General features: G+C 40.5%; 1 protein-coding gene across 2 annotated transcripts in view; it reads left to right on the top strand.

Annotated features, from left to right (window-relative positions):
• stk32c (serine/threonine kinase 32C) overlaps positions 1-15,267 on the top strand; it is a 103,766-nt gene that overhangs the window by 33,514 nt on the left and 54,985 nt on the right. The window contains exons 1-2 of one of the 2 annotated variants that reach the window (XM_080868572.1): positions 7,171-7,563; positions 12,030-12,085. Coding sequence is in view for 1 of the 2 variants with exons in the window: in XM_080868571.1 (XP_080724697.1) it covers positions 12,030-12,085 (56 nt within the window). In the remaining variant the exon portion in view is untranslated. Of the gene's footprint in view, positions 1-7,170; positions 7,564-12,029; positions 12,086-15,267 lie in introns of those variants that run through there. The other variant, XM_080868571.1, reaches the window with a different exon arrangement.

Here is a 15,267-nt window from a genome sequence, read left to right as displayed (position 1 = left end):
ACATTAACTGTTTAGAGAATTACAGCCATTTTTGTACACGCAAACCCTTCATCCTGCTACTTCTATCAGCAGCCACATCATCAAAAAACACTAGTGATAAACTAAGACTGGCAGCCATATGTGCTCATGCCATAGCATTTCATCCACCGTCTTTGACAGATCATGATCTGTTTTCCCTCCTCCAGACTCATCCCTCAATTGTAGTACAAGTTTTTCTTGGTTTCATCTGTTCAAATAATATTTTTTTCCAGGCTTTTAGATTAATCTAGCCTTTCTTTTCACGGGTAGCTTCTCTTTCATTGGCAGTGCTTTCTTTCTTTTTTGAAATGTATCAGATTAATAATTTAGGAAACACTTGAGAGTTTTTAAGAGTTTGCCGAGCAACTACATTTACCTGCTTAATTTGTCTGGAAATGACGATGCCGGAGGCCTCACCTTCCCGTGAAACTGACATCCCATCTGAAAATTCTGGACTTTGTATGAAAATGGCTCCAATTCCTAATCAGTTCATGCAAAACAGGCGTTGAATTAAAACATGTGCAAGCAGTACAAAATAAAACTTTGCCAAATCAAACATGTGGCGCTGTCTGCTGTGGTGACTTCCTTGTGACAAGGGAGCAGCTGAAATGATCAAAGTATAAGCACTACAGAATATAAAGTGAGATTTTTGCAGAAAAACCTAATGAAATTTTTGATGTTGATTTTTCTAGTCACGTTTCATGTCATTAATAAAAGTATGACTTTCCATGAGAGATGGAAAACTATCCCAAAGATTTGCATGGTAGTATATATGACCACACACACATCCACACACTCTCACTTTCTCTGTCACCTGACATGGGTTCTATGCCAACATCAACACCTCCACAGGAGCCAATCCCCCCATCGAGGACCCCTGTGGAGCCTGCTCAGCATATTATCCTTGTGTTTCAGGAGCTTACAGCCCCCATAGGAGGAATAGATGTTGTCATTCTCCCATTACCTCCATAGTAAGTCCATTCACTAACATTCACTAAGACCGTTGTCTTTTGTGCAGCGTCCAGTGAAAACAGAGTGCGGTAGATAGAGGCAGCATGCTGTTTGCTGCAGATACTTTAAAAAAAAGAAAAAAGAAACCAGCCTCATTCACCATCATTTTGCTTGTTTCTCTGGAGTACCACTTGTGACGTGGCACAAATTGAAAATACAACCAGCAGTCTTCTATCGATTTTAAGATAATTTTCCCAAGCGTCATCATAGAGTAGATGAAGGTAATTGACGCCTTTCTTGTGTCGTGTGGATGTACTGTGAAGAGTTCCCTTGTTTGTTTAATGAATGGATGTCCTCTGTCCTTTAATCATCTGCTTCAACACCCGCTGAGGGAGCTGTGTAGAAATCAAACACTTGAAGAGTGCATACAAAAGTGCAGGACACTCACTGTGAGTAGTACGAAAGTACTTTCATTAAAATCACATTAGAATAGTTGGTTACACAGAATTTGATTACATTTCACAAGTAAATAAAAAGCTCCCTGATGTACAGTGGGGCAAAAAAGTATTTAGTCAGCCACCGATTGTGCAAGTTCCCCCACCTAAAATGATGACAGAGGTCAGTAATTTGCACCAGAGGTACACTTCAACTGTGAGAGACAGAATGTGAAAAAAAAATCCATGAATCCACATGGTAGGATTTGTAAAGAATTTATTCGTAAATCAGGGTGGAAAATAAGTATTTGGTCAATAACAAAAATACAACTCAATACTTTGTAACATAACCTTTGTTGGCAATAACAGAGGTCAAACGTTTACTATAGGTCTTTACCAGGTTTGCACACACAGTAGCTGGTATTTTGGCCCATTCCTCCATGCAGATCTTCTCGAGAGCAGTGATGTTTTGGGGCTGTCGCCGAGCAACACGGACTTTCAACTCCCGCCACAGATTTTCTATGGGGTTGAGGTCTGGAGACTGGCTAGGCCACTCCAGGACTTTCAAATGCTTCTTACGGAGCCACTCCTTTGTTGCCCGGGCGGTGTGTTTTGGATCATTGTCATGTTGGAAGACCCAGCCTCGTTTCATCTTCAAAGTTCTCACTGATGGAAGGAGGTTTTGGCTCAAAATCTCACGATACATGGCCCCATTCATTCTGTCCTTAACACGGATCAGTCGTCCTGTCCCCTTGGCAGAAAAACAGCCCCATAGCATGATGTTTCCACCCCCATGCTTCACAGTAGGTATGGTGTTCTTGGGATGCAACTCAGTATTCTTCTTCCTCCAAACACGACGAGTTGAGTTTATACCAAAAAGTTCTACTTTGGTTTCATCTGACCACATGACATTCTCCCAATCCTCTGCTGTATCATCCATGTGCTCTCTGGCAAACTTCAGACGGGCCTGGACATGCACTGGCTTCAGCAGCGGAACACGTCTGGCACTGCGGGATTTGATTCCCTGCCGTTGTAGTGTGTTACTGATGGTGACCTTTGTTACTTTGGTCCCAGCTCTCTGCAGGTCATTCACCAGGTCCCCCCGTGTGGTTCTGGGATCTTTGCTCACCGTTCTCGTGATCATTTTGACCCCACGGGATGAGATCTTGCGTGGAGCCCCAGATCGAGGGAGATTATCAGTGGTCTTGTATGTCTTCCATTTTCTGATGATTGCTCCCACAGTTGATTTTTTCACACCAAGCTGCTTGCCTATTGTAGATTCACTCTTCCCAGTCTGGTGCAGGTCTACAATACTTTTCCTGGTGTCCTTCGAAAGCTCTTTGGTCTTGGCCATGGCGGAGTTTGGAGTCTGACTGTTTGAGGCTGTGGACAGGTGTCTTTTATACAGATGATGAGTTCAAACAGGTGCCATTCATACAGGTAACGAGTGGGGGACAGAAAAGCTTCTTACAGAAGACGTTACAGGTCTGTGAGAGTCAGAGATTTTCCTTGTTTGAGGTGACCAAATACTTATTTTCCACCCTAATTTACGAATAAATTCTTTACAAATCCTACCATGTGGATTCATGGATTTTTTTTTCACATTCTGTCTCTCACAGTTGAAGTGTACCTCTGGTGCAAATTACTGACCTCTGTCATCATTTTAAGTGGGGGAACTTGCACAATCGGTGGCTGACTAAATACTTTTTTGCCCCACTGTATGTTAGCGTGGATATTTATACTATAGCCATTTATTGACTGAACTGCTGGCACTTTACCTTAGCCAGCGTAGTGGTGGTCCACTATATGTTGGGATTTAAAGCCTCAGTGACCTATATAGCTTCTACAATTCTTTTCTCTCAGCCTTGTGCATGAAGGGATGGTTACAGGAACGGCTATGTCCACAATAATTACCCCCTCAGCATGGAACAAGGCCTGTAGTCCTTTACCCCTTTATCTAAAGAGCAGCTCCTTTCACCAGGCTGGATAAAAGGAGGAGGAGGGGGGACTTTTGTTTCGTTTCCCATTACCCAGTGACTCATACTTCGAGGAAGTGCTGTGATACTGGGTACATAGATCGATGGTTACTAAAAAACAAACTTAAAAAGAAAAACAGTGGAGGTGGATGATTTTGATTGTGTCATGGTGAACTGCGTAAAATCATTTAAGATGCTGAATGAATATTTGTTAGGTTTCATTTGTGAATAGCATCTGACACATCACGCCAGCAGCGTGTCTCAGTGCCGTGTGAAGGTTGGCCTCCTTTTATTGGAGGCAGATTCAGCGTTTACTCAAGTCTTCGGTGAAAGCATGAACCCTGTGAGGAGAAGTTCACAGTTGATTTAATCTTTTCATAACCCTTCATGTTTTTTGACTGATGTTAAATTGGAAAGAAGACCAAGTTTACTAGTGTGGAGCCATAACACAAGGTAAATTTACCAGCCACTTTGTTAGATACATGTACGGAGCTGCTTGTTAAGACAAATATCTAATCAGCCAATCACATGGGAGCGACTTGGTGTATTTAGGCATGTGGACATGATGAAGTTTAAACCAAGCATCAGAATAGGGGAGAAAGGTGGCATAGCTGTTGATGCTGCGCTGACTATTTCAGAAACTGCTGATCTGTTGACTTTTCGGTGACAAAAAGAGAAAATATCCAGTGAACGGCAGTTCTCTTGGGAAAACTGCCTTATTGATGTCAAAGGTCAGAGAAAAATGGCAGATAGGAAGGCAACCGTAGCTCTTACAACCATTTGTTACAACCAAAGAATGCAGAAGAGCATCTTGCACAACATGTTGAACCTTGAAGCAGATGCGTTACAGCAGAAGAAGACCACACCATGCACGCCAGTCAGCTAAGAACAGGAAACTGAAGCTACAGTTCTCAGAATTTGACATGAGAAGTTTGGAAAAATGTTGCCTGGTCTGGTGAGTCTCGATTTCTGCTCTGACATGCAGATGGTTGGGTCACAATTTGGCATAAATAGCATGAAAGGATGGATCCATCCTGCCTTATGTCAGCTGTGCAGACTAGCGGTGGTGGTGTCACTGTGTGGGGGGTATTTTCATGGCACATTTTGGGCCCCTTAGTACCAACCAAGTAGCAATAATACTAGTATTAACATGCTGAACATGTCCATCTCTTCATGAGAACGGTGTACCTCTCCTCTCATGGCTGATTCCAGCAGAACAGCGTGCCTTGTCACAAATCTTAGATCATCTTAAACTGTTTTCTTAAACACGACAGTGAGTTCAGTATACTCTAATGGCCACTGTCGTCAGCAGATCTCAGTCTAATAGAGCACCTTTGGAAGGTGATATAGGAATCATGGATGTGCTGATGCATTCATAACTTGATGGACCCTTATTTGTAGAGCAAATCCAAATGCAGAGTTACAAAGTGCTTCAGAGTTTGAATAAAAGCCACACGTTAAAAATAACTTTACATTTTCAAATCAACCATACAGTCATACTAACATATACACATGCAAATGGTTCCAAACTATGATGTGCTTTGGTCATCAGCCAATCACCTTAAAGTTAATTTAACTCCCAACATTCACAGTTTGGTTTCTATTCTTTGTTTTAAGTCAACCTTAAGACAACCAGTTGTGGCGTTCAACCTACATACTATTATTAAGCTGTATGAAGTAAACAGAGATAAACATGCCAATTAAAACTACAAAGCAAAACAAACTCATAATGAACTTTGAGTAACCAGTTTTTACCCAACAAACAACAACTGGAGCACAGCCAAAACATCTGGTTGGAGCTGTTAGATCTTTTGACTCAAGGAGTGCCAGAGCACAGACATGCTGTGTATTGAGATGCTTCAATTCTGGCTAAACATTATTGATGAATCATTAGTTTGAAAGGGCGAGTCTCTCCTGGAAGCCACTCATTATGTTGCCACGTGAAAGTGTGTGGAGGAAAAAGTTTGAGAATCAAAGAAGAGACCTCGAAAGAAAAGTTCAAGCACAACTTACTTTGTCGCCTCTGCAGGCCTGGAGCAGGTGTGAATATTGGAACGTCACTTTGGTAAAGGCACAAAAATTGCCAGACAGCCTCCTCACTTCTGATGTCACAAACCTTAGTACGGGAAAGGGATTTCCAAACCTGTTTATCCATCTGCTAATATATGCTATACTGGCACAGGACCCAGATGAGAAGCTGAATCATCGCTCTCGCTGGGAGAAAGACCTGGTGAATCTATGAAAACACTGCGCTAGATTAAATTTTTATTTCATTTTCTTTATCCTTTTTAATATTGCACAGAGCTACATTCATGCTACAGTGCCTCTGTGTTTTGGACCTGAGGTGCAGTCTGAGCCGTGCCATATGAGGGGATTAGCTATGTACAGAGGGAGCGTATCAGACTGTCTCCCAGACAAACTACAGAAAACACACCCTTGTCTTTGAAATCACCTGGCAAGGCGGGGGCCTGCCTTCTCATTCAGCACTCAGAGGCTGGTTAGCAATGGGTCTGCCTGGAGGAGCCCAGTCTGTGTCTTTTTTCTCTCATTATTGCTCTTTGTCTACACGGAGAGGGTGCTGAGTGACTTATAAGGAGAAGCTGCATGAGTTGGCATCACGCCTGCTGTTACACATGCGCACACACACATGCACATGCGCAGAGCAGAGGTAAGTCTTAATCAGTAACACAGATGATCAGAAGGCAGGGGTGGAGGTCCATCAGTGACCATCTTCATCCACCCACATTACCACAGCTGGAGTCTGCACGTGCAGGGTTAACCTTGAACAGGAAACCTGGCAGTGTACAGTGTTTAGAAAAGTGCGTATTTCTCTTTTGTTCTGTGGTTTTGGCATTTTGGCTACATATTTTGTTTTTTGTACATATTTTTATAAATCTTTATGTTTATTTACTTTGTTATTTTTTAAAAAAAATAAAAATTTTATATATATGTTACATTTACATTTTCGTGCAGTTTTTTGTATCTGTTTTTGTATTTTGGTATCTTTACCTGTCTCATAAATTCAGGGCTACATCCTTTCTATAGACAAAGAGCTTATCTTGGAGCCTTCAGCTTCTTCTTTAGTACTTTCATAGGTGGATGTAGGAAGTAACAATAATATGTGATGATAATCTGTGATACATGAAATAATCTTATATTAATAGTAATAATGGATCTGTTCCTGTCAGGAAAATGCTTGTGCAGAGGTTTCATTGTCCTTATTACCACCACAGCTCTGCCTCGCAGTGACAGTTTAGTTGCAGTTTCGAGGCTCATTTGTGTACCAGCATAAAGACTTTCCTCGCAGTGAGCTGTGATCTCAACTACTGAGCTGATCCATGCTATAGTTACAGCTGGATATTTTTTTCTCTTTCGTAAAGTGTTTAAACATCGTTCATTATTAATTGTTTTACATATTTTATCTTTTATGAACGTCAACAAAAACACTGCTTAATCCCATTATCCAACAGATAACCACCCATTTCTCAATGCAGTGATACGCTTGAATTAAAGTACTAGAAACAATTAAAATACACTGTAATTAGTACTTTTAACAATTTGATAGATGCCTTTTATTATATTTTTAACATCAGCATGTTGAAGGACTTGTTGAGAAGAGAGTGCTAATTTATATGCTAAAATATGTTTTTCTGCTTGGTCAAGAATATGAAAACACTTTATTATCCTCTAATAGATTTTCTAAATGCTTGGTGATCGCAGGACACACGTGGTTGTTTGTGTAATGTTGTTCACACTAAGAATTTTAAAAGGAAACTGACAGTTACAAAACTTTTTTTTCGTTTATTTGTATTTGTTTTGTTGTTGTTGTTGTTTTTTCTGCATACCATGTCCAGCTTTTCTGTATAAAGTAATGAAGAATCTTGGATTTGGTGCTTAAAACTTCGTGAAACTGTAACCGTATTTCATTCACCATAAATCACTATCTGATTTTGAATAGTTTTCTTATCAGATACAGAAGTCTAAAACCAACATTTCTCTGCCTGGGCTGCCTTGTAGCTCTGCACGTTGTCTCTTCAATGTGTGACCCCCTCCCTCCCCGAACAGTCGGGGGTGAGTGCACTAACGTGTCCGGTGTTGCCGTTTTAATGAGTGTTTGCTGGAAAACGAAAAATACAAGGAGTCTGCAAGATGGATTTGTACGTTTTCACAATGGGGGAGTTTGCGTAAGTGCTAGTAAATAATTTTCTCGAGTGTGTACGTTACACATGCTAATTTTGGAATTGTTTTTATTATTTTGCTAGCTAGCAAACTCCGGGATAAATGATTGAAATTAGTGATGGGCAGATGAAGCCCCATGAAGCACTGAAGCTTTTCATCCAATTGGTTCACCCCAACGCGAAGCTTCATGAAGCTTCATTTGCTCTAGCAGGACACCTACTGGACGTAAAAATAATAGCTGGCATGAATTTGAAGAGTGTGGCATTTTGCACACAGCCTGTAAATGTCAACAACAAAAGGAGTGTGTAAAACATGTATATTGTAGTGATGGCAGTATACTGTGTATATTTATAGTGGCAGTATGGGAAATGATTATTTGGAAATGCTTGAAATGGAAATGATCATTTACTGTGAGGTGAGGTGTGGTTGGGGTGTGGACAGTAGTTGTGCTTTTGTAACGTTGAGGTATGGACAGCTACACACTGCCTGTTCACATTTTATTCTGTAAAAACTAAATTTTCACTGCTTTTATGACCTTTTTAGTGGGGAGAACATAGCTAGGATTTAATGATTTAACAAATCTTTTGAATCCTTTGTCCTCCACAATGCTAAATGGCTGGGAGTCCTCAATCACCATGCTAATTAGGTCTTCATCTATTTGAGATTGTTCTCCTGAGGAAAGACAATAAAGATAAAGCACAAATATAAATAGCACACACGTAACTTATAACAGTTGTATAATATTGTTATATCATTTAGTAACATTACTGCATCCTATATTATCATTGCATTTGATGGCTCACCTGGTCTTGCTCCACAATCGGTGTCCCCCTTATTCTCATGCAAAGCTCTGTAGTGCCTAAGCATGGATAAGGTGTTGTTGTTGTTATATCCCAGCTCCCTGGCACATAGCAAACACTTCACCTTGTACAAAAGTCAAGACAGCTCAACATAAATTGTATTGCACCATCAGTATCATGAAAATACATCTTCTGTAGAAATTTACATACCTTGTTGGGAGGAATAAGATCAAAATGTTCCCACACAGGGGAGGACATCCTCCTCTTCTTAGCTGGCTCCATTCTCTCCTGACTTTCCTCACTCTCATAAACCTCCAAACGGTCTCCAAACTCTCACTAACCGCAACTCTCCATCAAACACCCACATTTTTGAATGAAGTCTGAGGGGTTTATATCGCTGTCATATCTCGCGGCAAAGTTCGAACCACTTCATGAACCAGTCACGTGGTACAGCCGGGCAGCGAGGCTTCGGACGTCATCATTTTCAGCTCCTCCCATAAATGAAGCAAGCCTCGATACGCGCTTCGCGGAAACGCCCCCTCCATTACTCGACACACGCTCCGAAGCCTCGATACAGAACGTCCCATCACTAATTGAAATGTACTCAGTGTGATGCAATACGGTGCCGCTATTATAACAGTTAGTTATTGCAGGGTAATTTATGTAATATGCTGTGAATTTAACCAAGACTACACAGCAGTAGCAGTATTGCGAGTTACTTCCCCAAAGTGAACGCTTTAAACGTTAGCCCGATGCTTAACTAGCCAACTTAAGGCTTTCTGATTAAAGGCTAAAAGCGGCGTTGTCACCGAATAAATAGAATATTGATTATATTTTTGTGTATTGCTGCAGTTTTTTCAAGTATTAACTTGGTGCTTTTGGCAACCTTACGGGGAAATAATGGTAATATGGCTGATCCATATGGACACAAAGAATATAGACTTTTTTATGCTACCGAAGTTCCCTCGCTTTCATTCAAAATCTGTTTATCGTTAAACAACTTAAACATAATTGCCTCAAACTCACATTAAGGCCTGTGGGACACTATCAGCCACTGAAACAGTAGACAAATGAATATTTCATACCTTAAGGCTGCCTGTTTGTTTAAGGGAGATGAACAATACATTATAATTGCATATAATAATATCACAGATGATAGATTTAATAGGTTTTTGAAAGATGCTTGTGCATTCAAGTCTTATATGTTGAATTGAACCGAGTATGTCAACTGTTCAAAGCTTCTCCCAGTCAGTGCTGTTCTATGTGCCTGTCTTACTGTACATGATGTTATTAGCACAAACACTTTAAAGGTGATAATTTAGGACTTCAGCAACACAGACTGCAATGTAGTTAAGCATCTTACAGTTAGTTTTGAATGAATCAACTTAAAAAACAACACAAGCCAAGATCTGTCTCCTCCTATTTTTTGTGTCACACAAGAAAGAAGCATCAAGATCTGATGAGAAGACTTATTAATTTGGCCTTTGACATGGTCTTACTGAGGTGATGCGAAGTGAAATATGCATCCTTTTTTGTGCTGGCCAAGTTTGAAAATGGACCCTGAAAATGGTTTATGAACCCAGAAAAAGTCACACGTGGAGTTAAAACCTCTCATAGCAAGTTAATCATATTCAATTAGTTTGATGCTTTAAGCACAGAATTTAGTCACACAGTCAGGACAGCATCTGGTTTACCTTCATCGGTAAACATGTTTATGCAGTACATAGTAACAGTGTGGCTGAGTCCTCTGGTTCAAATCAGTTCCACTACATTTGGAGATGTAAGTCTTAACCTGTCACATGCATCGGGAAGGAAAATACAACCAACATTTAAATGTCTTAATTAGATTTATTTTAAGTGTCGTAATGAGCTGCTGAATGTGAAAGTTAGCAAATGTTGATTTTACTGGCCAACAGTTACAGTGTTGGCTAATTACTCTTTACTCTGAGTTGTTGAAACAAATCTTGGCTGTTGTCTGTTGTTGGTTAATCGGATTCCTGAGCGCTTGTGTTTGTGCTCAGCCAAAGACGTTGTTTTGTTTTTTTTTGTTTTGTTTTTTTAAATGTTGAAGCAGCTCTGCTCTCCATAGCATTTATTTGTTGGAGGAAATGCGTTTTGATCATCCTCATCTTCATTTCCAACATGATATTCTTATTCTTTGACTCTACTAGAGTAGCTTTGCACAATTCACAGTTCAAAAAAATGCTTCTTTATCTTACACAGAGCCCCTCTTTTTCTCCTCTGCCTGAAAAACAAGGGTTTTGGCTTTTTTGCCTTTAAGCTAACTTTACTCATATTGGTTAATATTAAAAAGACTTGCTATTAATGATCAAGGCTTTTTTAATATCATGGATTGGGTGTTCTTTTTATTTATGCTTTTTCTGGGGTCTATGATGGATAATTTGGAATTAAAATTGCATATATTTGTGCTTATTATTTTGTTTATTTATTACAGAGGAAAAAACATGACACTCTTCCTCACCACTTCATCCAACCATGTCCTTCAGGACTCATTTTAAGCTGCGTACAGAAGGATTCAATCAGTCTGCAGAACACACGCATGCATCTGCTCCAGTGGCAATGAATGAAAACATCTGGCTGTGTTACTATGCATACTGAAATAGGAAAAAAAACCTAAGATGAATGAGTCAGCGCTCTGAGCTGGATGTCTTTCTGAAATACAACTCTCCTGGTCTTCATGTGAAATGTCTTTACTTGCTCAAATTTGATCTTGTAAAAGTCGATCATAAAACTTATGGAAGAGTGTCAAATTTTATTGCGATCTAGATCAAACTCATTTTAGATATTTGTTTCTATGTGCTGCGTGTGTTATTTGTTATTCAGATGTGAAGTTTAAAAAAGTTTAGCTAAGTCTTCATTTAACAAATGTTATTTCTGGGGTTTTGTTTTGCTTGCTAATCGTCGATACTGTGACGGTGTGTCACTGCACAGATCCTCCAGGGAAAATGTTTTTGCTTTTTCACATTTTGACTGTTGTGATTCATTATTTCTACTTTTCCATCTTTCACGTTTCATTATCCAACACACACATTATTCTCTCCCACTGTGCTCCTACTTTTTAATTCTTTGAAAAAAACATTTAATCTTCACAGTACTGCCAAAGTGCACCAATACATTGTGAAGTGCACATAGAGTCTGGATTTCCATTTCTCATACAGTACCGAGCAAAAGTCTTGAACCACCCCCTCATTTTTTTTGTATTTTGCCAGGTCAGTCTGTGTTAACGGTGTTATTAACTGCATTCTTCAACTAAAGAAGTGGGAACAAATTATGTGGGGTTTTGCTTTTTTGCAATAGGCCGCAAGTAAATGTGTAAAGATACAATTTAAAATTGGTTCTTTGTTAAGTTTTCTGGTCCTTTCTGTGATTTATGTTTGAATGTTTCATAGATTAGTGTGAAGTGTCTTAACAGACAAAAACTGGTCAAATACAAGCCCTGGATTAAAAATCAGAAACACTTTAAAAAGCCTGGAGAGCTATTCCTTAATACCACTTTAAAAATTACAGGGAAGTCTGGATCCCTGGAAGCAAATAAAGAAATGAGGGATGGCTCAAGACTTTTGCACAGTGCCGTACATGTCACGTTCCCTGTTTTATAGCTCAACTCAAACTGACACGTTCTCACTAACTGCTTCTCATTTTCTCCACAGTAAACTTTGACCACTTCCAGATTCTGCGGGCCATCGGGAAGGGGAGCTTTGGAAAGGTAATGTGGTCTCCAATTTTCATGCGACTTGTATATTCTTTGCCCTTAATTACCCACCACAGTCGTCATCTCTAAAGAATCAGAGCAAACTAAGCTAAATGTGCTGGGATTACACTTTAGTTCTCGTATGCTGCTTAACAGAGCCGTCCTTTTTTTGCTCATTTAATAACAGTTATAAATGCAGCTTATGTAATTATTTCTATAAAGTCAGAGGAGAGCCAATTTATATTTCATCTCACTCAATCTATTGGGAATTTTGACCCCACGTCTCAATTTAATTACAGAGTAGCACAATTCTGCGGCTCTATTTGTCATCGCGCGGTTGGGCTGAATAGAGTCAGGAGGAGAACTTGGCGTGTGTGTGTGCACGCTGCATTTTGTGAAACTAAATTACCCACAGTTCTTTTCAACCTTGTCACAGGTGCCAATATCACCGTTGGTGGCCATTGTTGATAAAACAGTCATTTTGGATTAACTTGTGGGCCTTTTTTTTTGCCTCCTGCCGAAGAATTCCTTTGTGTACCAATTGAACGTCTGGATGAGACTTCAGTAATGAATTCAGGACTGTGTGTGTGTGTGTGTGTGTGTGTGTGTGTGTGTGTGTGTGTGTGTGTGTGTGTGGGCGGTCGTGCAGGCAGGCGGGCGTGTGTGTGTGAGATACACAATTGGGGCTCCAGAGATTGGAATAGTTTATCTTCATTTTAAATCCCAAATATCACTGCTAATATTTGTTCATTATACTTGTGTCTGTGCACGCCTGTGCAAATTCTTTGCTCTCTACAAAAACACTTTTTCCCTCTAAAAACATGTCCCTCTGTAAGTCATTGCCCAATGCTGAATACATTACCATGTGAATTTATGTTAATTTTTACTTATTGCTTTGTTCCCTCGAGCTGCTGTCACTTCCCTTATGATACTGAAGTGGATCCGCAGTAAGCCGAGAAGCATTATCTTTTTAGAATAACAATTTACACTCACTCTAGTTTCTTTGAGATGAACGCCACATGTAAATAAGTTTCATTCACATTGTCGGCTTTAAAATTCAAACTTAAAGAGTTTGTAAGTAAACTGGCTGAGATGAGACACGGACGATGCACCGGGTCCTCGTCTGAGCGCCGGCTTTCAGCTGTGCTGCATCTCTCCCCAGCCATGCACGCACAGACACTGTGCTACATTTACACAGTGAGACAGATGCTCACAGAGACGTCCAGATACATTTTGTCCTCGCTGGAGGTCATCTTGTGTGTGTTTTTTGGCCCACTGTGGCCTCACACCGAGCTCCTGCTGTTTTTTTGAACACTTTAACAGCACCAACCTTTAGCTTCCTGTTGAACACACTTAAGTGGGGGAGGTGTAGGAGGTAGTAAAACAGGTTTGGTTATCCTAATTTATAGTTGTCTTTATGTTAAGGATTAAAATAAAATTCACAAGAGAAAGGTGTTGGTGTGTGTGGTTGGGAAGAGAAGGGAGAAGCTAGAATGAAGCACAAACAGAGGGAGGTGTTTGCCTCTCGCTGTAGCGCTGTGAAACATGATCTGTATATTGCAGCTTGTGTAGGTGCTCCAAGAAAATGGGTTCATCGGCATGCAGCACTGTAGATGTGCACGTATGCACTCGAGAAAGAGAGAGAATGCTTGTGTTGCTGAGCTCGTTCTTGCACAGCGGGGAGATGTGAGGTAGGTTGGGGCTACCTCATAACTTCCTGCTGTGAGGCTGCCAGAGGGGAAAAAGAGGAAACCGCGTCCTTCTCCTGAAACGCTCATTTTCCTCTGCTCACTTTTCATCTTTACAAGCCCAGCACTTGGGTGTGTATCTTCTTGCAGCAGGCCTCTCAGTCTCACTCTTGTTTTATAAGAGCTCCTCCTTGTGTTATCTAGCTTAAAAGCTTGTGCAGACACCACTTTGACTCTTACTACAGAAGACGTGCTCTGCCCCTGACTAAGCACCGCAAGGACTCATATCGCACTCTGGGACTTAAAGTGCCCTAATTGACAGCTGACAGATGCGCGGTGAAACCTTTACCTTCAGTCACCAGTTTAAAAAAAAAAAAAAATGCACAGGGAGGCATGCCTGCTGGCAGCCAAAGATCCTGCATCAAAATTCTCCGAGCGTAGCCGCTGCTACAACTGCAGTCTGAAAATGTAAGCTGATCCTGGCATAATGACAGCATGGGTTTGGGTGTTACAGTTTGTACCTGAAAAGTCTAATTTGTGCCTGAGTACAGGAGTACAAATAAAAGCTTGGGTCCAGAACTGAATTAGAGATAATGTAGGGCTGTTTTAGGTCCGAGCCGCTAACCTGACAAAAACGCAACACAACTGCTGGTAAGTGCGTGTTGTTTAAAACAGTTAGATAGTTGGAGTAGCAGGTCAGTGCTTTTAAAGGTTTATCAGAAGCCAAAACATTTTATAGGTGTGAAATATAGGACTGTGCAAAAGTTTGAGCCACACCTTATTTCTTTTTAACTTTCTGGGTAATGGGAAATGGGTGCATCAGTTTAAATTTGGAAAACGTACATGAAAATACACTATAAAAGGCAAAAACAGAGTTTACATAATGAGCTTGAGAGTCAATATTAGGTATGAGCATCTTTATCTTCAGCACACCCTGAGCTCTCTTAGGCACCTTTCTTTGGAATTCCTTTAAGTAGTCTTCAGGAATACTTCTCCGGGCTTCTTTAAGGACATTCAGAGCTCTTCTTTCGATATTAGCTGCCTTTTTGTTCTATTCTCTGCCAAGATGATGCCACACGGCTCAGGTCAGTCCATGAATGATGGTGTTTTGTTGTGTTTAGTAAGCTGCTGCCAGTCAGACGCTTTCCAGATGGTATTGCATGGTGCATCAAAGTCTGGTGGTACTTTTCTGAGTTCATAATTCCATCAATTCTGACAAAATCTCCAACACCCTGGCTGAAATGCAGACCCAAACTATGACAGAGCTGTACAGTACAGAGCTTTACAGGTGGTTGTAGACATATTACCAGCAATTTGAACCAGAAATGTCAAATTTTGACCTGCTGCCACTGATTTTAGTCCAGTTCTTGTGTAATTTGGCATCTCTCAGCCTTTTCTCCCTGTTTCCCTTCCTTGATGATGGCTTCTTGACAGCCACCCTTCACTGATACCATGAGATGAGGCTTTGGTGAACACTAGATGGATCAACTGAAGGACCAGGTGCATCTT

This window comes from Rhamphochromis sp. 'chilingali', assembly GCF_963969265.1.
Source record: "Rhamphochromis sp. 'chilingali' genome assembly, chromosome: 20".
Lineage (NCBI taxonomy): Eukaryota > Metazoa > Chordata > Actinopteri > Cichliformes > Cichlidae > Rhamphochromis > Rhamphochromis sp. 'chilingali'.
The sequence above is the reverse complement of the archived record's forward strand: the minus strand, read 5'-3'. Positions and strand labels throughout refer to the sequence as shown.